Source organism: Oryza glaberrima, chromosome 8 (genome assembly GCF_000147395.1).
Source record: "Oryza glaberrima chromosome 8, OglaRS2, whole genome shotgun sequence".
NCBI lineage: Eukaryota > Viridiplantae > Streptophyta > Magnoliopsida > Poales > Poaceae > Oryza > Oryza glaberrima.
In genome coordinates this window covers 3,491,013-3,517,592 of record NC_068333.1, presented here as the reverse complement: position 1 = coordinate 3,517,592, position 26,580 = coordinate 3,491,013, and the positions used below count along the sequence as shown (strand labels likewise).

The 26,580-nt window shown below is 40.1% G+C and overlaps 2 protein-coding genes across 2 annotated transcripts; both read left to right on the top strand.

Annotated features, from left to right (window-relative positions):
- Positions 1-3,214: 3,214 nt before the first annotated feature.
- On the top strand, positions 3,215-4,763 carry LOC127781705 (protein MIZU-KUSSEI 1-like). The gene has a single exon (XM_052308716.1). It carries the CDS (start codon positions 3,269-3,271, stop codon positions 4,328-4,330), a length of 1,062 nt encoding a protein of 353 aa, XP_052164676.1. The 5' UTR covers positions 3,215-3,268; the 3' UTR covers positions 4,331-4,763.
- Positions 4,764-15,289: 10,526 nt separating this feature from the next.
- LOC127781455 (DNA-directed RNA polymerases IV and V subunit 2-like) lies at positions 15,290-25,540 on the top strand. Its single transcript, XM_052308410.1, has 8 exons — positions 15,290-15,452; positions 16,531-17,184; positions 17,644-17,850; positions 19,463-20,334; positions 20,433-20,724; positions 21,859-22,806; positions 23,130-23,401; positions 24,787-25,540. Exons 2-8 carry the CDS (start codon positions 16,555-16,557, stop codon positions 25,298-25,300), a joined length of 3,735 nt encoding a protein of 1,244 aa, XP_052164370.1. The 5' UTR covers positions 15,290-15,452; positions 16,531-16,554; the 3' UTR covers positions 25,301-25,540.
- Positions 25,541-26,580: the final 1,040 nt, after the last annotated feature.

The window sequence follows — 26,580 nt, the reverse complement described above, 5'->3', positions numbered from 1 at the left end:
TACTTAATCTATAAGTGGGTTTGTGGCTACCCCTTAACTGGTCTTGTTGACACCATCAAGACGGATGGCGTGTGGTGCTTTGGGGTGGGGCCGGACAAGTGGCAAGAGTGACCAAGCTGAATGAGAGTGGAATTAGGCATATAAATAGCAACATATATAATTCTTAGAGCAATCCTGGGTCCTGACCATTTAAAACTCAAACCATCGTAGAATGTGAAACAGAGACCTATGAATAGCAAGCCAACATGCATGATAGTAAGTTGAAAGTAGTTTTTTTATTATTATTATTTGGCGTGCATTCCTCATATTTTTTTTTCGCCGACGATGGCGTGGCCTCTGTCTATTACGAAAAAAAATAATAATGCTAGTGAAAATTAGCCAGCAAGTAGAAAATGCTACCACGAGTATTCATCACCCAGTCTCTATGGCAACATTGGCTCCACTACCGATCTCTCGTGTATTCTTCGCCCCGTTCGACTTTACTCAAGACGAAGACACATATAACCAGAAATCCCGCCATTAGCACATAATTAACTAGTGTTTTTTTGCGACATAATTAATTGAGTGTTAATTATTCTAAACTTAAAAAAATAATGTATCTAATATTTTTTAGCAACTTCCATATAAAAAAGAAGTTTCACACGAAATACACCATTTAACCGTTTGAAAAACATGCAAACTGAAATTGAGACAAGATTTGTATCTTACTCAGAAAATATACGTATATGTATTATCATCTGCGTGTAATCATAAAAAACTAAAACAAGTTCATACTATTGAATGAACAAAAATACTACCTCGTTTCATATTATAAGTCGTTTTGGTTTTCTAAGACAAATTTCTTTATATTTAAGCAAATTTATAGAAAAATATAGCAATATTTTCAACACAAAACAAAAAATATCAAAATATGTGCAACATTAGATGTAATGAAATAAATTGGTGCTATAAATGTTACTACATTTTATATAAATTTGGTCAAACTAAAAAAACCTATAATATGAAACTTAAGGAGTAGAAAAGACCGAAATTTTACCTCCTATGCTTTTCGATTTTGCTATATATTATCGATAATTTTTTTCTAAAAAATTGACTGATGTAAATATAGTGCAATCTTAATGTATTTACATTGTAATCTGCATGTAAATACAATGTAGTTTTAAACCGTTCGATTTGCTTTAAAAATCGTGCAAGGGAGGAAGGCAAAAAATCACAACCCACTGTTAACGACCAAAGTTGGTAAGATATGAACCAGGTTCGACAATGGAGTCGAAGCGGATTTGGCAATGAGATGGATTCGAAGAACAGAGTATGCATCGGCTGCGAAGGCATCGGCTGGAGTGTGCATCGGCTGAGATAGATCGGATAGAAGACAGCCGATACAGCCGATAGAGATGAAGCAACCGATTCCGACGGTAGTGGCTTCAAGGCTGTTTCTAGAATCAATCGACGTGCTTCACAAGGATTATCACGATAGAGATAAAGCTCTTAGATAGGCAATTGTATCTATTAATTAGAATATCTTATGTAATTTCCTTAGAGATATGTTTGGGCAAAAGTCTGTCGCAAAGACTTATAGTATCTTAGAGTTTGTTAGAGATAAGAGTCGTGTCCGGCAAGGACATATTTTGTATCTCGGGTATAAATATGACCCGAACCCATGTAATCAAACAACACATGTTCAATAACAAATTCGGCGCATCGCCACCCTTTTATTCTATTTCGACGAGTTCTTGCTTTCGGATTGAGCTGCATCGATTCGATCTTCAACTAGAGGTAAACTTGTCATGGCGGCTTGCGTTCTCGGGATTAGTGCTTCCATCTTTATGACACTCTAATCTTGTTTATGTAATTCGTCGAGTTATCATATGTACTATATAATCTTTGTTAGTTTCGTTACATAACTTGTCATCGGTTGGTTTTTACTGTTAGAAAGTAGCCGATAGAGTTAAATCTCGTTATTGATCTAGATTATATCGTATGTCTACCATCTCTCAGAGATTTTCATCATCTTGTTTAGATCTTACAGTTATTTTATATGCTTAATGCTGCATTGGTTGAGTTCGATCTATTAAGTTTTATCTATAGTTGTGATATCTAGCTTGTTTTATGATCATCTATAGAAATAGCATCGGAGTTTCAGCCGATCTTACCTAATTTAGCTATTCTAATATCATATGCTTAATTGTTATGCTAAATCTGCCCTTTATATTAAGATCTTGTTGCTTTAAAGTTATATTAAGTTCTTATTTGATATATCTTGCTTGTTTCGATATCTTAGTATAGAGTAGTATCGGAGTACTAGCCGATACATGCTAATCTATCTAATCGGCTATGCTATAAACATCCATATAATCTTTGCTTTAACGTATATTTCGACTTAAGTGATTCATACTGTCTCGGCATGGCGGCCGATCTATCCCAATCACTTAGTTTAAGTATACATCGAAGTAAAAACTGTATGTTGTTAATATCTACAGCCGATCGAGTAGATTTAGTTTTATTTTATCTATTAATCATTGCCGATCGATTCCAACATGACATTGGCTCAAAGATAAATGATATGTCATTGGCACCTAGCCGATCGGCTATCGTTTATGGATTTAACCGCGGTTTTTCTTGTCTTTATTCTTATTGATTGCAGGATCAAATCAACAGGCACGCTCACGAACCTAAAGGCGAGATTTTGGACTTGTATAGGAGTTAAGCAGATCTTCCAGGCCAGTGTGTGTTTTTCACGTCAACGCATATGTGAGGGTATTCGGTACCATTACTTATGTTTTCACTGAAATAGCATGCCACCTAGGGAATTTCAAAAGTTACGACATAGTTATATATAAGTTACAACGTAATTAGAACATGATTGTACAAATTTTTCCAGTTGAAATTTAACGATAACTGTATAGCTAGTCCAAGGTTTAATATTTTGGTTTAGTGTTTTGTATCGGTGGTGGCCGAAATACTGAAATTTTAAAAATTTCGATCCAAAACTATATGAAATTTTGAATAAAATTTGAACAAAATATTACCAAATTCATGAAAAAATGAAAAAAAATTCGGCCGAAATAATATGGTATGGTGGAGGGTGGGAGGGGGGGGGTCCGATAGAACCGAATTTTCGAAATTTCGATCCGAAATTGTGAACCCTGAGCTAGTCAGTCCCATCCTTTTTCATGCAAAGTGATAAGAATGGCATGGGCGCGGCAAACGCGGGCGGTCCCAAGCTCCGGGCGATCGACGAGCCGCCAAAACCGCGGGGCGGCAGCTCATGTCTCGCCTCGCCGCGCACATGACATTGATAATAACACCGTCGTCAGCGCTACCCAAATTCCCCCAAGGCGCCGCAACGTTCCCCGACGCCGGCCGGCCGCCCACGGCCCTCGCGCGCATGGGCGGCTTCGCTCCCCACCCCGTCGTCGTCCCCACCGCCGCCATGGACGGGACCAGCAGCGTTAGCGCGCGGACGGCCTCGTCTTTGTCGTCGTCGTCGCTCGACGACGGCGGCCGTGGCCGGCCTCCGCCGGCAGGGTCGACGCTGGAGCTGCCGTCGCGGAAGCACTACCGGTACCCTTCCCGGTCGGCGAGGCTGTTCCAGAAGCTGCGCCGCTCGCTCCCGCTGCTGACGCTGGCGCCGCGGTGCGGCCGGATGCAGGTCGGCTCGGCGAGCGAGGTCGCCGCGGCGGCGGCGTCCGGCGGAGGAGGAGGAGGAGCAGCCGACTCGCACCTGATGTCGCACGTCGTGTCGTCGTTCTCCGGCGCGGCGCGGCCGATGCGGCGGGTGACGGGGACGCTGTTCGGTCACCGCAAGGGCCGCGTCGCGCTGGCGCTGCAGGAGACGCCGCGCTGCCTGCCCACCCTCGTCATCGAGCTCGCGATCCAGACGAACGCGCTGCTCCGGGAGCTCGCCAACCCCGCCGGCGCGCGCATCGTCCTGGAGACCGAGCGCCGCGCGCCATCCACGGACGCCGCCGCCGGCAAGCACCGGAGGGCGCCGCCGCTGCTGGACGTGGCGGCGTGGACCATGTTCTGCAACGGGAGGAAGACCGGGCTCGCGGTGCGGCGGGAGGCGACGGACGACGACCTCGCGGTGCTGGAGACGCTGCGCCCCGTCTCCATGGGCGCCGGCGTGCTCCCCGCCTCCAACAGGTCGTCGTCGTCGTCGTCTCAGTCGCCGGAGAAGGGGGCGGCGGCGGCGGACGACGAGGTGGCCTACATGCGCGGCTGCTTCGACCACTTCGTCGGCTCGCGCGACTCCGAGTCGCTCTACATGATCGCGCCCCAGGGCGGCGGCACCGGCCCGGAGCTCGCCATCTTCTTCGTCAGGCTATGACCACCACCACCACCTACTCGCCGGCTCGCCGGCGATGCACCGATCAATCCATCGCCACCGCCATCGCGCGCGCCATGCAAAGCAAGACGAAGGGCGCGTCGTGATTCGTGCAGCCCTCTTGACGGCCTCGAGATTCGTGAGGAGCAGGCGAGCCACCTCGACTCCCTACGTCAGAGATGGCTTAGCTTAAATTTAATCATCTGATTAAGCACTAATCTTGTGCTCTTAGTGGGTGATTAGGTTGTGAGGAGGTCATTGCATAAATCGGGTTTAATGGTGGTGCCCAACACCTCATTGCACACACAATCTAGTGGAGTACGGAGAAAATTATATTAATTAATTAAGTTGCTTGCTTTTGCTTTCTTCTCTCTCGCGTTTAATTATCGGATGGTAATTTTGCATAATTTATTTGTCAGTGCAAAGAATTTGAGAATTACATATAAACTCCATTTTGGTTTAGATTAACTAAATTTTTGCACCAAAAAATTGTACATATATATATATGTCACATATAATCTCTATCTCTTCTCTACTATTATAAAAATTGAAGATCTTTTTGCCGATATTTTGATACGGCATCCGTGTTTGAGTCGGTTCTTAAGTTGGTTCCTTTTAGAAAAAAAATCCGTGTTTGAGTCAGATTTTAAGTTCGTTTGCATTTGGAAATAAAAAAGAGTTGTATAAGAAATCTCTTTTAAAAAAAACTTACATGCTAACTTGACATGAAAGTTGGACTCATGATTGCAGCTCATGATTTTCTAAAAAAAAATAATATCCAAGCAAATTCCCCCAGTGAATTTCACACTAAGTGAACTGTTTCTTTACCTCTACTATTATAAAATTTGAAAATGTGTTTGTCGGTACTTTGATATGTCATCCGTGTACGAATCAATTTTTAAGTTCATTCGCTTTTGGAAACACAAATACATATTCGAGTCGGTTTTTAAGTTCATTCGCTTTTGAAAATACAGAAGGAATCGTATAAGAAATCTCTGTAAAAAACTCACATGCTAACTTGAGATGATTGAACTCCTAATAGTAGCTCATGATTTTCTAACAAAATATATATCCAGCCGAATTTAACACCGTAAATTTCACCTTAACTAAACCATATAACAACAATAAAATTAAAATAGCCTTCACCCGTTGTAACGCACGAACATTTTTCTATAAAAGATAAAACTGAGAAAAGCTCCATCCGCTCAAAACAGAGGAAAATTGTATATATATGTTGCATAAAATATAAATTTGAGAAATTTGGTAAAAAAAATCTATATTTTTTTACAGGTCCATTAGGTATTTAGGTTAAAAATTAACATAATTAACCAAAATTCCACATTTTCCTAGCCATGATCCACGGATACTATATGTTAGTTGAGCAAATAAAATGTACTTCATCCATCTCAAAATATAAAAGTATTTTTAAACTTTGACATGGTTTTCGAGATACTATTTTGACCAATTAAATCTACAAAAGTTATATGTTTTAAATAAAAAGAATTACATATTATGATAATTTGTTTAATAATATCAAAATTACATGATTAATCTTTTTTATTTTTTACTATTAATAGTTAAAATTTTAAAAATTTGACTTGACACTATTCTAAAAGTAATTATATTTTAGGAGAGATGTTTAAGCCAAACGACATATTTGTAAACGAGAAGTAATTTGTGAATAAAACTTTTATATATGTATCTTAGCGACCTAAAAGTAAATGCTACAAAATAAACTTCGATGAGAAATCCTCGAAATCAGTTAAAAATTTAAGATTAAAAATTTAAATTTTAGCTGATAAACATATATAGATAAGAGGGGCAATATGGGGCCGGTAGTAGTATTGTGGGTGTCTAATCAATCAAATCGAAACGTCTGGATCGATTCGTCATTATGGAGGTAGTGAAGGTATTAATCATGCCACGTAGACAAAAAAAAATGTGCACCAAGTTTGGCTCCATTGTGGAAAAAATATCAAAAATCCGGCTTCCTTTACACGCATTAAAGAATGCAATTCGATACCATGCATGTCTTGTATACACTGTTTGATCTGAACTCAGGAATACATTCCCACCGATTCGAAATAGTATTATATTCGATTCCAAACTGAACTGTGCAATTTGAAATTAATTAATAATCCGGATAAAATTTCTACACCCTATGGTCAAAACCAAAAGTACAATTACTATAACGTTAATATTATCTCTTAAAGTCAATGCAATACTCATTTTAGTCAAACATACATGGCACCATCAAATTTTTGAAACTTTAAGATATCAAATTTAGAAATACTTTGTATGGAAACATAAAACATAAAAAAATATACTACATCCAACTCAAATATATAGTTGACGTCCTAAATTATTTATAGTTGAACTTCAAAATGTTATGTCGTTAATAATATAAAGTTATTATGATTTAATATGTGAAAATTAATATTAATAAATTTATCATGAAAAATTTTGTCCGAGAAGTGGGAACCAGGGCCACCGGTCTTTGGGCGCGCGGGGTGCTGTGAGGCCCACCACTCTTAGAGTAGGGCAATCATATGGACGCAGGCAGTTGCCCCGAAGTATAGGAAAAGAATAACTAGCCCGAGCAATGAGCCAAGGCCCCGAGGTCGATCTTGGGGCTGGAGGATTGTCCTAGCTACACCACCACAATTAAGGAGATTTGACCCCCACGTTGCCTCTCGGTGTCATTCTGCGTTAATAGCATAATGATGTGTTTCCCGTGAAAAAAACGTGGGTGATAGGACGTGGCATCCTTCTCACTCTTGCCCACAACGGTCTTGAAAAAGGTAGGGGATAGTGAATGTGCTGTTGGGCGACGTGATTGTTGCTTCACATTGCCCGCTCTGAATTGTTGTTTGTTTTGGCCCCCTTCCTAGCATCGGTAGCTGACATGTGGGCCCAATGATGATCAAAGTGCAAGCCTCAATCATCCTGCGCCATGGGGTCGGAAGAAAGGGTAGGCACTCGCATTGGACAAGGCTGCACCAGATGGACCAACGCAAGACCAAATGTGCCAGCTCCAATATGTTGGGCCTCACCTATGTTTGTATGTTTTAAGATATCCCTTTGCCATTATAAAAGGAGGACCAAGCCATCGAAAAAAGGATTCGAAATTTAGACAACTCAAGCTCACTCTCCAAGAACCACAAGAACACCCTGCAAGCCAAATAGCTAAACAAAAATCATATCAGTAGGGTATTACGTTTCTGAACAATCCAAAGATGTATACAACGTTTAATGTTCATTGTTTCCACACGTGATTCTTCGCACTCGAGCTGGAACACCCATACCCTAGCAAAAACTCCAAAAGGAGGGTATCTAGCCTTTCCACTAGAGGAGCCCGTGCTACGACATATATATTTTTATAGTTGTATTTGTTTAATATTTTTTATGAATAGTTAAATATATTGATAGAGCATATGTATTGGAGATTGTGCCAACGTTTAAAACGTAAGTAGGAAACAACGTAGGTAGTAACAGTAAATGTAGATTTGTCTTTTTAAAAGATGATTTCTTATCCTTGTGAACTTAGTAAAATTTACAAACTTATTCAGATAAAAACAATAATAAACGCTATATTCCAAAGACCCAAAAATATCAAATGCCATGTATTTTCGACCGAATAGTGAATAAATTAATATTACGATATACTATATACAAAGACCGTGCGTTGGAATAGAGACGTGAAACAGAATCCACTATAGATTGAGGTGACAACTATGTGGGGAATTTATATATTTTCTAGATATATAGCCTTTTTAGCTGCTGGAAACCACAGAAGATGTGCTTAAATATGCAAACAAATCTTAGTGGAGGTGGTTAATTATATACTTATATGCTACTGCTATACATTATTGCGCCAGCTGGCCCATTATATATACGAGCTAGGTTGTGTGGCCATTAGATTAGCTTAGCTAGAGTATATACTTCAATTAAGCTCGCCATATATAGCTAAGCTAGCTAGCTCCACAGCTGTGAGAGTGTGAGCTTTCTGCTACAGCTAGCTTAGCTCCGGCCGCCGGCGCCGCCGCTCGCCATGGCCAAGCTCGCCGCGCAGCTCAAGGACAAGTTCTGCGGCCTCATCGGCCGCATCACCAGCTGTGGCCGCGCCGCCCACAAGGACGCCGGTAAGTATATATACTTATTGTTAATTCTATCGCATCAGATTATTTTGTCGTGAATTATTTATTTTGTTTTTTCGTGTTTTTAAAAATATGTTTGGTTAAAAAGTTTTTTCTTCTGTATTTGTTGAGATCCCTTGTTGTAAGCTACTATTTGCTAAGTTTATCTTTTCTAAAAGTATTTAATTTGTGTCTAATTATTGTCGTGAATTATTTGTTTGGTGTTTATGTGAATATGTTTTGCTAAAAAAAACTTTTTTCTTATGTATTGTTTAGATCCCTTGTTGTAAGGTACTATTTGTTAAGTTTATCTTTAAAAAAGTATTTAATTTGTGTCTAATTTAATTATGTACATAGGAATAATTCATTTCAATCGTCAGCTAAAATTATTATACCATATTCAGTTTGTCGTATGCTTCAACTCGGCCGGGGTAAAATTTTTACCCGACGAAGCGTGTGATTACTAATTTTGCTATTTACTCGGATAATTAATTAATTTTGCTGATTGCATCATGTCTTCTTTCTTTCAGCAGCTGGTGTAAAAGAGACCCATTCGGCTTCATCTCAGGTACTCTAGCTAGCTCGTTTAATCACTTAGTTACAATCTCGATCTGATTAATTTGGTACGATCGGTTATTGCTGATTTTGCCAAGTTTAACTCGGTCAATTAATTAAGGGCGATTATTTTTTCATAATTTACATATTTTTTTAGAAAATAATTGCTGTTTCCGTTGGTCATTTGCGCAGCACACAGAGATAAGGTCAAGGGGACTTCCACCGTCTGTGTCAGGAGGGTCCAAGCCCCATACCAATTAACAGCGACAAATTACCATTGATCAAAATCGATAGATCTCTCTGCTTAATAATTAATCAACGTCTACTCGTTCTAATACTGTGTGGTAATGCACAATTCATTGTGCAATAGCTATATGAAGCTTTTCTTCTACTATCTGTTTGCTGTATTTTGAGAATTTTGGTGTTGACCAGTTCACAGGTGTGGTCTTCAGACTAAATTAACCTGCGAACTCGGGGCTTATTCGGTTAATCCCTTTACCATGTGTAAAATTAACCGAGCAAGTTAATTTACACTGGGGATTTTACCGGGGTTAACTCCCGGCTACGAAATGTATACATGTATGTGTGTATGTTTAGTGGGATTGTACAGAAAACGGCTGGTTGCCTAAGCCCTCCAATCTCTTCCTTAATTAGCATCATATATAGCATGTGTGTGCATCATAATAAGTGTGGTGGAGTTGTATGTGCCATGCTGTTTAGATAATGAAAACAATAAGTGTATTGCTATTTTATTTTTTTTTCGGTGTAAGCTAGCTCTTTGGTAAAATGTTTTTTTAGCAGTTAATTCTGTAAGAGTCTCATGTCCCCATCGTTGGCTTATTTCCTAATAAGCCAAAACGGCTTATTAGGAAATAAAAATAAATTTATAGGTGAAACTTTTATAAATGTGCTTTTTTACTTAAAAGCCAATGTTGAAAAAGAAACTACGTTGAAAATATCTCAAAATCAATCTCAAAATTAAGCTTAAAAATTTAAAATTTGGCTTTTTCTTTGGCTGATTAGGCCATCCGATGGGAGCCTCACCGTTAAATAATCGAGATTATGAATTATTGTGAATAAAAATTTCGCAATGTGACTAGCTGTCTACCTCCTTGTGCATTGAGAAAATATCCAAGCCATTCCTGAAATAAATTTGGCACATGGAAAGACGGAAAGGTCTTGAATGTAACGAAGAGGAAACTAGGAAGCACATGCAACATTTGTGAATCTCTGCAGGTTTTCGATGTGAGAGGAGTTTATTTTGCCTTCTCAAATTACAACTTTCTCCATTTCTTTTTCCTCCTCTTAATTATTAACCTCATCCCACTTTTTCCAAATATAATATTGAATGAGTAGATAAAACCTAGCGGAACGGATGTGGACAAACCTCTCTGTCTAGATTCATTATACTAGCTAGGTGGGATAACATCAAGTTATATTTGTTATTATTCAGATTCTTTATACTAGGTGATTTAATCTTAGTTACTATATATTGGGACGGATGAAAGTAGTATTCTCTTTTATGAGTAAAATGCATTGGCGGTCCTTAATCTTGTAGGGTTGTGTCATATAGGTCCCTAAACTCTCAAAATGCATATTCAGGTCCCAGAACTTGTTAAAGTATATCATCTAGTTCCCAAATCGACACATCTCCTCTACGATCCTACGTGGCGCTGATGTAGCATGTCACATGGACGTGACGTGTTCTTTTCTTTTTTTTCTTCCTTTTATTTTTCTTTTTTTTTCGTTTTCTTCCCATTCTTCTTTTTTTCCCTTTCTTCTGCTCGGGTCACAGAAAAAGGAGAATAAAGGGGGAAAAAGAGAAAAAAGAAAAAAGAAAAAATTTAAATGGGTCCCATTTGCCAGTCAAAATAATGCCACGTCATGCTCATGTGGTATGCCACATTAACACCACATAGGATTCTGAAGGGGTTGTAGCGATTTGGAACCTAGATGACACACTATGACAAGTACTGGGACTTGGATATATATTTTGAGAGTTTAAGGACCTAGATGACATATTCTTATAAGTTTAAGGACCGCCCGTACACTTTACTCTTCTTTTATATGTATATGAATATTTTTAGATGCTATGTACCCAGTACTTATCCATAAGTATCCAAACACAAAATCATAAGTTACTATGTTTTGAAATGGACGGAGTAACTATCTAATTTACATGCTGCTACCTTTGTTCTATAATAATTGTATTCATAAAATTTGAATTTATCTCCAGATAGTTGTCGCAATGAAGTACTAATGGTCTCATTAATCACTCCTCATTTAAAATTCTCCCTATTTTACCCTCAATTTCCCTTTCACTTTTACCTATATACCATTTAATAATGGGTATCATAGGCTTTCTTATCAAATCTTAATATATACTAAATAAACTAGAATTACAATTATTTTGTGACGGAGGTAGTACCAACAACGGTTGGTACAACTCTTACCTGGAAGCATGCATGTTCAGTGCACAGAAAATTAAACTTTTTTTTGGAAGATTAGAATATTGAAAAAAAGGGAGAAAAATAATTGCACGCCTTCTGTATATTCGAGACCTACTAGTACTAAAATTGCTGGGTTGAAGCCCTTTTATTATTGGAATACCGCACCTACTCTGTTCTGCTGGTTGCTTGATCATTACTGGCTCAGAACTTTTTTTTCACAAAAAGAACACCATCATCTGTGCTATGACATACTCCTGATCCTACATTCATTGACACAATAATAGCAATTTTAGCAAACTATGAATTTGAGTGAAGGAATGTGACAAATAGCCTACATATGAAATCAGAAAGTGTCATGTCGAAAATATGGTTTAACTTCTATCTAGAAATGAAATTATGCAGTTGTCTGCTCCACATAAACTTTCATAAGAAAATAAAGAAACATTTTGAAATATATTAATTTCTTTTTGGAAATGTAGTTATGTAGTTGTAAGCTATATCTAAAAGCTTGAGATGGCAGTGTTGGTCACTTGGTTATAATCTTAGAGGAATGTTGACTACTATTTTCAAAAATAAAATTATACCAGTGTCCACTTTGTCTAACGTCCACAAAGGTGAGAGGCAGGCACATTTCTCGTAACACACCAAAATTTCAACAAGAAAAAAAATTACAGTTATTTTCTCAATCTAAAGCAACACGTGTATAATAGTCATCAGAAGTTTCTTCCTTGTGTCCTCTAGGACCACAACCTCCACATATGTCAGTGAAGCAATACATGTAACACTAAGCGCATCCTCAATTCTTCGTTTTAGCTAATTTCTATAGCATTAAATATATTACCATATAAGCAAAGATTAAAATGATTAGAGAGTTAATGAGGAGAGAGAGAAAAAGATGAAGAAACCATTTATTATGTAAAAAACTAGTTCTACACAAGAACTAAAAATGAAATAGATGGATGAAGGGAGAGAGAAAAGAGGTGATTGAATGGGATTTATTTTGAAGAAAATCCATTAGGTATATAGTTTCTATACATAATATCTGTATGACATGAACAGTATGAAAACCTATATGACATGACTAGTATGAAAAATGCTAGATGGTTTCTGGGATATGATTAAGCATTTACGACAGTTGAGCCTAATACAACATTTATTTTGACCTTCAACGTATTATTACGTCACAATGAGACCACTCTAAAAAGATATCCTATTAACTGTAGTAATTATTCTAAATAATATTTATTTACCCCTATTTGATAGCTTCATTCCCTTCGTCTTTTTCGCAGAGATCTCACATACCTAATATTTCCGAATTTCATTGGCTCTCCTAGTATCTTCACCACTACCAGTACACCATAATGACTCTGACTCAACCTGCCCTCCACCCCACCAACACCAACGGCTTCGCCACATGTGGTCACCAAAGAGGCCTATGTCTCCACGGTTCACCTTGTACGGTTTAACTACCTTTGACTGTTTACATGGTCTCCATCATCCATGTTGCCCCTTTGCCCCTCCCATATGCCCGCTAGCAGTGGATCTAAGATTCCATTGCAAGTGTTTTTTTTTCTTGCACATGGTTCCTCCTCAAGGTTGCATACTTGCATCGTACTTGGAGCATAGCGTCGATGCTTAGCGAAAGTTAATCCCCCCTGTCTTTTCCCGCTCTCTGTCCTCCATCTCAAAACAAAATCTACGCGTCAGCAATATATATCGGTCCATTAATTTATTGTTTTTGTACATACCCCTTTATCAAAAGTACCCTCCCATACGAATGTTGGGTCAAAGTCAATCCCCCTTGTCTCTTCCCACTCTCTCTCGTCCATATCAAAACAAAAATCTATGCGTCAAGTTTATAAATCGGTTCATTTGTTGCTTTTGTACATATGTCCTTTATCAAAAAATATCCTTCCACACGATTGTCGGTCAAAAGCATCCTTCAACATAGTCTTTAGGACCACAATATCCACACATGCTATTGAATGCGTATCATAGAAAGTGGTGTTAATTCTGAGCTACAAATGATCTTCTCTTCCTCCCTTGCATTTAAACCTTTCATGCTATATCTACAAACACTACAAGAAAAAAAGCTTTGCAGAGACATTTTTTTATACTGTAGAGGTACTTTTCAAATGACTTTACAATATTATAGAGGCATTTTAAAAAAAATTTCTAATAAGTGTCTTATGGTGAATTGTCTCTACAAACGAAGAGACATTTTATAAAATGTCTATAAGATGGTAGAGGCATTTTCTAGAGACATTAAATTGCACCACAAACATATGAAGCCAGTCCAAAAAAGAAGAATAAAATAGTTTCCTTCCTTTTGTCAAGCTTTGAACTCAAGATCACTTGGACATATCATTTTTATTTTTAATGCTCTAACCAACTCAACTCCATGTCATTACTTGCATGTTGGTGCAATTAGTTACTTATATTTAGTCCTTTAGTACACATTATCATTCTAAAAAGTATCTCTATATGGTTTAAAATGTCTCGAGAAAATGCCTTTACATATCAGACACATTTTACAGTGCCGAAAGAATGTCTCTACAAGATAAAATCTAATAAACTGAGCTGAAATGTCTCTAGAGTAAAAGTTTTCTAAGCAATTCTTAAAGTGCCTTTATAAAGTGTCTCTACACTATAAAACTTTTGATCTTAGAAGCAATTTGCAAAACGTCTCTACAAAAGTGCCTCTATATGAAGTTTTTGTTGTAGTGAAAACATCATTTCACAAGAGTTATAAACGTCTGACCATCACCATTGGATATAGACTGGACAATAGAGGAGACCCTAGTCACCGGTCAGGGTCACTCCCATGGACCAACTGGTCCTTGGATCGAAGCTTTTCGCCGACTCTGTTGTCCAACACCTTACATGGTCTATCAAAAGTTTTGTTTTTTATGGCATGTGGTTTACCCTCAAGGCTACATTAACTGCATCGTACTTGGAGTATAGTATCTACGCTTAGCTTAAGTCAATCTCCCCTATCTCTTTCTACGCTCTCTCTCTCCTATAACTCAAAACAAATTCTACGCGTCAGCTCTAAAGATCACTTCATTTATTGCTTTTGTACATACGCATTTTATAAAATATCCTTCGCATGGTTGTCGGGTCAAAAGACATCCTTCAACGTAGCCTTCAGGACCACAACCCTCACGCACTATATTACCAAATGCGTATAATAGAAATGGTAACACGAAGCTACAGAACTGTCTTAGGTGGCTCTATGCACAACCATTTCCCCCATTCCGTTTCCAACCTCTATTACCATACCTACCCAAACCATTTTCCACACAAGAGATGTATGTGTACCCATCATGCCATCACCGTCGGATACAGATCAGACGACAGATGAGACCCTGCTCACCGGTCAAGTCAACCCCCCAGTTCATTTATTGCTTTTATACATACGCATTTTATCAAAAGTATTGCTTCAGCACAGTTGTCGCATCAAAAGACATCCGTTAACATAGTCTTCAGGGCCACAACTTCCACGCACATTACCGAATACTTATAATAGAAATGGTTGTGTGGCTGTATGCTCAGCCATTTCCTCCATTCCATTTTAACCTCTACTGCTATATCTACCCAAACCATTTTCCACATGAAGCTCTGTACCCATCAATGCCATCGCCGTCGGATGCAGATCGGACGGCGGAGGACCCTCCCAGAAAAGTGACAGCACAGTCAAAAACGGCAAAAAGTAAAGAGTAGAAACCGAAGAGGGCAAGCCAGGCCAAAACCCCACTCAAATCGGAAACCTACGAAGCCTACACCTACACAGCCTAGCCTTCTTGTCCTCCACTACCACTGTGCAGCTTCCTTCCTCCGCCATAAAGCAGAGGAGAGAGAGCCTCACGTGAGAGGCCTCCTCGGTCTCGCCGCGCTCCCCCCAAAACCCCCCATTTTGCCATCATCGCCTCGTCGCCGCCGCCATCCGCCGCCGTCGTCGCCGTCGTCGCCGGCGACGAGTAGGTGGGACTCCCTTTCGTCCATGTTCCAAAGATGTTTGTGTTTGTGTGGGCGGGTTTTGTGGTGGGTTGGGTGCAATGTGGGATGAGAAGGGTGCGTGTCTCCCTTCCCCTGTTTCTTGATCGCTCCGCCGCCGGGTTTGTTCGCCGTTGGGCGAGTGGTCAGAGGATGAGGAGGAGAAAAGAAAAGGAAATACCAAAAAGGAAAAAACCCTCTTTTTTTTTGTTTGTGACGCGCAAATCTGTTGCGGCGAGTGGGTTTTGTTTGGTTTTGGCACGAGCTTGCTTGCTCTGTTTTTCTTTTATTATTTCCGTTTTGTTGTTTATCAGATTGCGATTGTTGATGCTGGGTTGCGTGTGTGATGATGATGATGGAAGTGGGGGGTGATTGGGCGGTTTTTGATGGTGGTTTTCAACCAAAAAAAGGAAAGAAAAGGAGAGATTTTTTGTTGCTGTGATTTTGGTTTTGGGAATGGTGCGTTTTGATCATGGATTGCTGACTTTGTTTAGACCAAAATAAGACCATCTTTTGGAGATGATTGCGATGTTGTTGTGGGTGATGTGAGGGGTGGGTCGGGAGGGGATCATCGTGGGATCTTCATTTTGTGACGAGCAACAGGTTCGCTCGATGTTGTCGGGGTTTGTTCAGAGAGGAGCAGAGATAGTGGTCTAATAGGTAAAGAAAGGTTGATTTCTTTTTGTGCCATTGCTGGGATAGGAATGTTTAGGTGAAATGGTTCTCTCTTGACTGTTGTGCAGAAAGGCCCCGGGTCTTCTGTCTAGCACCACAAGATGTATGTCAGCGGTTAGCCGACCCGGGTTCGAGTCTCACCCTCCCTTTAATAAATTTCAATATGAGAGCCCCTCCTCTCATACTATGCGAGTTATGATCCTGTAATCATGTTACTGTCATACTGTGCGTGTTATGATCCTGTAATCATGTTATTGTGCGTGCGCCTTTTCGAGGAGTCGCTTGCGGCTTCTGATTCAAGGATTGCATGATGCTTTTCTAAATATATTCATTTTTTTTTTGTTCTTAGTTGTTAAAAGGAACACACTTCTTTTTTTTTTTGTTAACACAGGGAGAAGCTGTCTGGTGGTTAGCGATGGAAGATCCTGAAATTACTGGTCAGCAGTCACCAAATGCCACAAGTATTGTGACGGATCTCATGGATTTGGATGACATTATTGTTGAGGGCAATGAGGTACAGTTTGCTATGGATGTGGATTTGAGAGCAATACCATCTCTGAAAGATGGAGGGCACACAGACCCACTGGTACAAATCCCAGGTGACATGTCTCATATGGATGTGGATTTGAGAGTGATACCATCTCTGAAAGATGGAGGGCATGCAGACCCACCAGTACAAGTCCCAGTTGACAAGAGGATTGCAAGCCTAGAGAAGCTCTGTAAAGAAGCATCAAGATCATTTTTCAGGGAAACTAGGCTAGTTAGCCATCAGATAAACTCCTACAATGATTTTGTCTCTCATGGGCTCCAAAAGATGTTTGATTCTCTCGATGAAGTTACTGTCGAGCCTGACTATGATCCTTCAAAGAAAGTAGGCCCCTGGAGGCACGCGACCATCAAGTTTGGTCGAGTGGAGCTTGAGGAGCCGGTGTTTTGGGTCGACAACTGTGATCTTGATGTGGAAACACTCAAACTGAAGCCTAAACATGCTCGCCTCCAGAAGATGACATACTCTTCAAAGATGAAAGTAGAAATGACTGTTCAGGTTGCACCTTTGACACCCCTCATACTGTGTTCAGCACGAAATAACTGCACTATGCACAAGAAAAAAAAAATTAAATGCAAGACCGAATCATGAACAATTTTCATAACTAGCAGCAAAATTAGTGAGTTTGAGCAACTCTTGACTTCATGTCCACCTGTTAAGTTTGTTGTCACATGAAAGTTGGCACTGTAGCCATAAGTTTTATGTTTTTCCTACACCGTGAGTGAAAAAAGTTTGTGTAACTCTCCATTACATATTGTGATCACACTGTTACCTAGCAAATTATCAACGAAATTGGTATGTTTGATCCTAAATTGTACTGTTTATTCCTCTCAAGCAGTAGTTATGAGTTAAATTAACTCTCTTGTATATATTTAATCTATAGTACTGAATTCTTGTATTGTCATTTTTCTATTAAATTTCACACCATCTGATTAATTAATATTTTTGCTGTATCAGGTCTATTCACTCCACAAAAGCGACAAAGCTAAAACTGGCGAGGACCCATATATACAAAGAAAAGATATAATGAAAGAGACTAAATGGGTCACTATTGGCAAGTTACCTGTCATGGTGAAGTCAAATTTGTGCTGGCTGCATAAACTTCAGGAAAGCGAATGCGAGTATGATTTTGGTGGATATTTTCTTATCAAGGGAATGGAAAAGGTATTGCTTCACATGATATATCATGTTCATTCAGTTCATGGCTAATACATTTGATAACAAACATGGCATCTTTACAATGTATTGCGTTTTATTTTTCCGTGGATTACAAACGCGTTGGTCCATGCTCATCTTAAATGCATCTAAGTTTAAATTTAATGTGCACAGAAATTATTTTGAGTCATTCATTCTACACGATCTATTGGTTGTTATTTTTAGTACCGTAGGTAATGGGTTATCATTTGCCATTCTTAGGCTAATAAAGACCTTTGGCTGCATCATAAGTATGGAAACCCTCGTTAACTTAGCTGGTATCATATATTTTGGAGTAGTTTAGTCTTGCTTTTGCCATATATGATTCTATTTTGGTTTAAGCACATTATTCTTTTGTAAAACCCATGACTGGATCACTAGAATATTCATACTGATAGTTAAATCGCTTATAATATGAATTTCAGAGATTCCCATGAACTAGAATATTGGATGTGTGCCGAAATATTTGTGATTTCAGTAGAAAAAAGTTGCACGTCTCTTATGGCATGCACATAGAACATATACTCTTGACTGATACATTATCAGTTTTGAAATTCATCTGTATATTTAGAGTTTTGCTTCGGTCCAACAAAAAGTACCTCGAGGTATCGGTACCTCGCGGTACAAAATCATTTCCGATCGTTGGATCTAACAATGCCCAACCCACCCAGCTAGATCCAACGATCGGAAACAATTTGGTACCGTGAGGTACCGGTACCTCGAGGTACTTTTTGTTGGACCGGAGTAAATCTCATAATATATACATGGCGTATTTTACTGTTGATCAATGGATAAGATTTTTTACTGGTCTTACCTTCCAAGGGTCTGGTACATGCTCTTAGTGCAATTAATGCACCGAGAAAATTTTTATTACCATTCTTTCATTTTCCCCATCCTGATGCAGCAAAGTTTCCTTTTCTAAATGCTAAGAGCTGATGTAAGACGTTGTTAAGCTTAACATCGATGTTTCTCTCTCCCCCCCCCCCCCCCCCCTCTTCCATGTCAGCAAATTTACCTTGTTAACCACCCTAAGAGCCTGCTATTAATTATTGTTGTACATGCCCAGAGGTAAGTGGAGCACCCTAATTTCCTTTTCATGAAAAGTGGAGCACCCAAAAAGAGCTTGTACGGCAGGATACATTTAAAACAACAGGCAGAACATATTCACACATAATAGTCTCACAAGATAGACTAGCTTGGTACTGCCAAATCTGCAATACATATGAGTCTGGAAAGATCTGAACTCAGATGAAGTTAGTTAGATCTAGCTTAACTTGTAATGCATATTATAAGAATTTGACCATAGTGCAATTCTGGTTTTAAATATTAGATTTGTTTTGCTTCTTAGTTGTGCATTGCAACATTTTAATATGAACCTATTTTAGTAATTCACTTTGGAATTATACTTTGTAGTCTTGTCAAAGGAATTTTCAGCTGCAGAGTTTTGCACTGCCCATCAAAATTTACCCTCTTCTGGATCACTTTAATTCTTAAAGTTATTACCCTATGTCGGCGCATACAACGTTTGATGCCATCTCTGGGTTATTTAAAACTCACGTTTTTATTACTTCCAACCATGTAGGTATTCGTTGCTGAAGAGCAGAGATGCCTCTCCAGGATTTGGATCAATGACAGCCCCACCTGGGAGGCTTGTTACCAACAGTCTCAAATCCGACGAGAAAAGATCTCTATAAAACCTGTTCAGTCTAATGATGGTTTCAGAAAAGTCATTAACCTGTACTTTTTGGGTGCAACTATACCAATCTGGATAATGTTTTTTGCACTAGGTGTATCATCAGACAAAGAAGCTTTTGATATTATTGACATACAAGAATGTGATGCTTCCATGGCCAACATAATATCAGCTACTATAACTGAATCTCATGAGCAGTGCGAAGGCTTTCAGAGAGAAGGGAGAGCCAGTGAATATATTGATAAGTTGATCAGGAATACAAAGTTTCCACCAAAAGGATCCTTTGATGAGTATATTGGTAGGCATATGTTTCCTGATGTTAGTGGGAATAGGAGCAAAGCACTCTTCTTGGGATACATGGTGAGATGTCTTCTATTGGCTTCCTCTGGCAATCGGAAGAGTGATAATAGGGATGATTTCCGCAACAAGAGGCTGGATTTGGCATGTGAATTGCTCCAGAGAGAGCTATGGGTACATATTATGCATGCCCAGAAACGTATGGTCAAGGTCATGCAGAGACATTTGAGTGGTGATAGTGACCTACAACCTCTTGAGTGTTATGTCCATGCATCAATTGTTACCAATGGTCTCAACCGTGCCTTCTCCACTGGTTCCTGGTGCCATCCATTTAATAAAAGAGAGAGGTGTTCAGGGATCGTTGCAACCCTTAGGAGAACAAATCCTCTTCAAATGATGTCTGACATGAGGAAGACACGACAATGGGTTGCATATGCTGGAAAGGCTGGAGATGCTAGATATCCGTAAGTACCTTTCGACATAGAATCATTCATTCCTGTTATAATTTATTTTTTTGTTTTCAATATCCTAATGCAAACTGACTTACCAAATCCTTTCCTAGGAATCCATCATATTGGGGAAAGCTATGTTTCTTGTCCACTCCTGATGGTGAAAAGTGTGGATTTGTGAAAAATCTTGCCATTACTGCTATCGTTAGTTGTTTGGCAAGGGAGCCCTCGGTTGACGCACTTGTTTCTTGTGGGATGAAGAAACTGGATGAACTGCTTCTACAAGAGATCAGCGGGAAAGACAGAATCTTCTTGAATGGAAACTTGGTTGGAGTTTGTGCAGACTCAGTCGAGTTTGTTTTGCACTTAAGGAGCATGAGACGCAGGAAGCAAATTGATGCACAGGTTTCTTTCTTTTCCAGATTCTGCTACACTGGAACGGATTTTTTTTTTTTACTTTGAAGCATTGTGTACTAATCCATGATTATGCTTTGCTTTCATTTATGATGATTGAAAATTTCCTGCTAAGCTATTATGCTCAATTCAACCTTGAAGCATCTCTGTGAGAGATTTTACATATCATGATTGAGATCATGATTGTTTGTGCTCTCCATAATTCTGATATTGTTCTGCTGTTATGGGTGGCTAGGGATCGTATGGGATATGAGTGATGGGTGGGTGGCCGTGGCTTAGGTAATTTGGTTGATCGGCGCCCCAGGATGGGCACTTCGGAGAAGAAGGTGAGAAAACAGAGAAACAGATGATGAGGAGTAGATTAATCTTGCTTACTTAATTCCTGAGTTTAAGTGCCTCTTATAGGCTTACAAACCAAAACTAACAATTGCAAATAGAAAGGAACTAATCCTAACAGACTCCCTAACAAACTCACTAAATGTCTGATTACTGTTCCCGTCCGGCACGGGAGAGGATCACGGCGCTGATCCGGCTGTTGCGCCCTTGCCGCTGTCGATCACATCCGCGGCGCCATCCGGCCTTCGCCTCCTTTGATAGACAATTCCGACCATGACATCTGCACACTTAAACAAGACGCCTTTAAAAGCAGTCCATGGTTGGCATAATCTGTCTCATAATCATTTCTTGGGGTATGGTTTTGGCATTGTCACCACTGATTTATTTTTCCAGAAATCCTAATGGACCGCTTTTGTGTCATTCTTGTTTGAGTTTATGACTTTATGCTTTTGCCAAAAAAAAAAAGAATAATCCTACAATGTTTGGTAAAGGAAAAGGGAATTGTATCTTGTCTTGCTTGTTAATATGAACTTTCCATTCCAATAAAATACTGTTCTCATACTTCATTTCCACTATGTAATCCTTTTTAAGTTACTTAGTAAAATTAACTAATCTGAGCCAAGAAGTATATTTGATGAATGCCATAGTTGGCCCATATCTTGTTGTAAGCATGACAGCATATTTATCACGTTAGAGTACTATGTTTCCATTTCTTCTGTGAAATATGCAACAGTATGTTAATACAACTAGATAGTACTGACAATGTATTTTGGTTTTAACTTTGATTAGGTGGAGATCAAAAGGGACAAGCAAAACAAAGAAGTTCGTATATTTTCCGATCCAGGAAGGATTCTAAGACCTCTTCTTATTATCGAAAATCTACGAAACATCATGAATCGAAAGAATGGATCATACTCCTTCCAGGAACTTATGGATCAAAATATAATTGAGCTGATTGGTGTTGAAGAAGAGGAGGATATCCGGTGTGCTTATGGAATTAGGCATCTCTTTGCAGGGGACGAAGAAAAGAATTTCTCATTCTATACTCATTGTGAACTTGACCCTTCTTTCTTGCTAGGATTGAGTTGCAGTATCATTCCCTTTGCCAACCATGATACTGCTAAGAGAATTCTAATGCAAGCTGAAAAGATATCGCAACAGGCTATTGGCTACTCCACTACGAATCCTCTCTTTAGAGTTGATACACATTCCCATCAGCTCTATTATCCACAGAGACCTCTGTTCAAAACTGTAGCTGCTGATTGTCTTGGTAAGAGAGACTATACATCTGGAAGCAAACATGACTTTGCCAGACCGGAGTATTTCAATGGCCAAAATGCAATAGTCTCAATCAGTGTCCATCAGGGATTTAACCAAGAGGATTCTTTGGTATTGAATAGGGCCTCTTTAGAGCGTGGCATGTTTCGAACACAACATTTTAAGAGCTATAAAGCACTGATAGAAAACAAAGAGATCACCAAACGATTAAAACACAAGGAAAATATCAATTTTGGAAAAACTCCTAGCAAGAAAGGCCTGGTTGACAGTTTAGATATTGATGGCTTACCATATATTGGAGCAAGTCTTCAGAGTAATGACATTATCATTGGAAAGGTCTCAGACTCTGGTGAAGATCATAGCATCAAGCTGCTACATACTGAAAAAGGAATAGTGGAGAAGGTTGTTCTTTCAGCTACTGATGATGGGACAAATTCTGCGTTTGTTATTCTAAGACAGGTGAATATGCAATCTTTACAAAATTAATCTGCACTAACCATTTATAAATTTGCAAGATAGTGGAGTTCTCTATGACACACTATTGGAATAGTTGAATGGCCAACTGATTTTTTCTACACTAATCGACATTCTATTAGAGTTCATTGTGTCCATACAATAACACATCAATCATTTTCATCTTCTCATGTCTACTCTGCCATAACACCCAAGTGATGAACATTAGTACTGTTATTCCCCGTGTTCCAAAAGATCTACTTGTAAATCTGATAACTGATGAACACTTGTTAAAGTTAGTAAATTTTTTGATCTGATTACCTCTGCAGACTCGCTCGCCACGCATTGGAGACAAGTTTGCCAGCATGCATGGCCAGAAAGGAGTCATTGGCTTCTTGGATTCCCAGGAGAACTTCCCTTTTACTCACCAAGGCATAGTTCCTGACATTGTGATCAATCCCCATGGCTTTCCAACTCGTCAGACTCCCGGCCAACTTCTTGAAGCTGCACTAGGCAAAGGAATCGCCCTCGGCGGTGCCACCCGGTATGCGACACCGTTCACAAGTCCATCTGTGGAAGTGATCACAGAGCAGCTGCACAAGTAAGCAATTCATTCTGCTCAAAATGATCAGTAAGTTTGATTGGTTTCTCTTCATGAAAGTAGAAGAACTAGAAATGTTCCAAACGTTGTTGCATTTTAATCCAGGCCAGGTTCTCAAACAATAAATTTGATTAATTTCTCTCCATTAAAAAGTAGACAGAACTAGAAATGTGCAAAAATTTGTTGCATTTTGATCGGGTTCTCAAACAAGATACTTGATTGATTTCTCTTCATGAAAGTAGACGGAACTGGAAATATGTGAAATTTTATTGCATTTTGATCAAAACCGGGTTCTCAAATAATGAACTTGAGTGATTTCTCTTCATAAAAGTAGAGAGAACTAGAAGTGTTCTAATTTTTGTTCTATTTTAATGAACTTGACCCCATTTTCTTTATGAAATTAGTCAGAATGAACTAGCAAAATGAATGAGATTCAACTGAAAACGTGGGGAAAAGAGTTGTAGTTTTTTTGTCAGGGCTGCTCAAAATGATCAATAAAATTGACTGATTTCTCTTCATGAAAGTTGATAGAACTTGAAATGTTCCAAATTTTGTTGCATTTTGATCAGCTCTGGGTTCTCAAATTATGAACTCGGTTGAGTTCTCTTAATGAAAGTATGTTCCAATTTTCGTTCCATTTTGATGAACTTAACTGAATTCCCTTTAAGAAACTAGCTAGAGTGAAGTAATCAAATGTAAGAAATATAACTGAAAATGTGGTGAAAAAACTTGGATTTTATTTTGTCAGGGCTGGATTTCCAAGGTGGAGATAAACTAGAAATGTTAAATTTTGTTCCATCTTGATTACTGCTGGATTCTCAAATGATGAACTTGATTGAATTATTGTTTCTAACTGAAAATATGTGAAATTGAACTGAACTTCATGAAACTAGTACTAGATTGAACTACTGAATTATGTCAAATATAACTGAAGATATGGAGAAAACAATGGATCTTTTTGTTGGACAGGGCTGGATTCTCAATAACTTGATTGATTTCTCTTCATGAAAATAGATAGAACTAGAAACGTTATGAATTTTATTCCATCGTGATCTGAGCCAGATTCCCAAACAATCAACTTTCACCGAAATATCTTCATGAAACTACAATAGTAATCAGATGCACGAAACTTAACTGAAAATATGGGGAACAAAATTTCTCTCTCTCTCTCTCTTGGACAGGGGGCTGGATTCTCAATAACTTGATTGTTTTCTCTGCATGAAAGTAGATAGAACTAGAAACATTACAATTTTTATCCCCTCTTACTCTTAGCCAGATTCCCAAACAAACAACTTTCACCGAATTCTCTTCATGAAACTACAACAGTAACCAGATGCAACTGAAAATGTGATGAAAAACTTTGGAATTCTTGTTTCTTTGAACAGGGCTGGGTTCTCGAGGTGGGGAGGGGAGAGCGTGATCAACGGCCGCACCGGCGAGCGTGCGGCGTCGCCGGTGTTCACCGGGCCGACGTTCTACCAGCGGCTCCACCACATGGCCGAGGACAAGGTCAAGTTCCGGAACACCGGCCCGGTGCACCCGCTGACGCGGCAGCCGGTGGAGGACCGCCGCCGGTACGGCGGCGTCAAGTTCGGCGAGATGGAGCGCGACTGCCTCCTCGCCCACGGCGCCGCCGCCAACCTCCACGAGCGCCTCTTCCTCCTCAGCGACGTGTCGCGCCTCCACGTCTGCCGCCGATGCCAGCGCACCGCCGTCGTCGTGTCGCGCGCCGTCGCCGCCAACGGCGGCGGCGGCCGGAAGGTGAGGGGGCCGTACTGCAGGTTCTGCAGGTCGGCGGAGGAGGTGGTGAGGGTGAGCGTGCCTTATGGCGCCAAGGTCCTCTACCAGGAGCTCTTCTCCATGGGCATCTGCCTCAAGTTCGACACCGAGCTCATCTAGAGTAGACTCTCAGCTTTGGACGGGAAACATCATGATTTATTCTTTTAAAAATGGGATTTTTATCATTTTTTAAGAACATTTTTAAGGACATTTTAGTCTGGTGAGGAGAGTTGACAATTTACTCCATTCATTTTATATTATAAGATGCTTTGGATTTGTCGTAATAAGTCTCTTGAATGTCATTAAAACCTGTATTGGGATATTATCCAATTTGGTGGTGTTTGCACTTTTGCAGTGGTGGTTGATGGGACAAGTTTGGTTCTTTTTTAAGCTTATTAATTAGTTCTGAATTGATATATTTTGAATTTGTTACACATTCGCTATTCAGTAGGTGGACAGTATTTACAGGCCCCAGAAAGCTAGAAGAGAAGTGGAGCCAAAAGGAGAGGAGCTCAGTGATGATGGTGTGCTGCCAGTGATGATCCCAACTATAGCAAGCACATCGGATTAGGCCATTAGGCTGGGCAAAGGTGAGAAGGCTGATTGGGTGAAGGAGTCTCTGGTTGTGCGGATGGTTCAGAAAGACTAGTTCGCAAACGTGCACAGACTAGGCATCTCGCGAACAGTTTATTCTGAGGACGTAGCGACAAGCGCCGGGGTTGGGTTAGGGTCAGTGATAGATATCGGGAGCGGCTGTGGGGGGAGGGTGGCGCTTGGGAGGAGAAGCGGTGATCAGGCTAAGATGGATGGTCTAGGAGGTAGCGGACCTATGGTCGGAGTTGGGCAAGGGTTGGCAGCAGTGCGCGCTATCGGAGCCACGGGGTCAGCAGTGGGAAGTGGGCCAGCGTTGGTGACAAGGGCAAAGTGAGGTGAAGGGGAGGGAGAGGAGGCTGGTCAGGTGGGGCCGCGGTGGCACGTTGACGCCTTTTGGTGTCAGCGAGGTTGGGCGACGGCATGGTGGGGGGTCATGATGGAGAAAGTGCTAACCTGGTTGCCGGGCGATCTCATCGAAGGGAGGAGGGTGCTCTTCGGAGAGAGGCCTTGGCTGCCGTCATCGGAGGAGGAAGCTCGTGGGAAGGGGTAGAGGATGGGGCTTGTCGGGGGGGGGGGGGGGGGTATAAGGGGGCTCACTAGAAGGGGATGAGTGGGCGGTTCGCTGGAGGGCCATGGTCGTCATCACTCGGGTGGAGAGGAAAAGAAGGTGTGACTGCGAAGAATAGGTGGAGAGAGAAGAAGATAAGGTGGAGAGAGAGTTGTTGGGCTGGGCTACTGGAAGCGTTAGTAGGCCACAAACAGTCGCCCACTAAACCCACCCGTGGATGGTGAATCCAATAGTACGG

Coding starts and splice junctions, on each gene's coding strand:
- LOC127781455 (XM_052308410.1), top strand. CDS start 16,555: ATGGAAGATCCTGAAATTACTGGTCAGCAGTCACCAAATGCCACAAGT. Junction 17,185..17,643: donor AAGTAGAAATGACTGTTCAG/GTTGCACCTTTG, acceptor TTGCTGTATCAG/GTCTATTCACTCCACAAAAG. Junction 23,402..24,786: donor ATCACAGAGCAGCTGCACAA/GTAAGCAATTCA, acceptor TTCTTTGAACAG/GGCTGGGTTCTCGAGGTGGG.
- LOC127781705 (XM_052308716.1), top strand. CDS start 3,269: ATGTCTCGCCTCGCCGCGCACATGACATTGATAATAACACCGTCGTCA.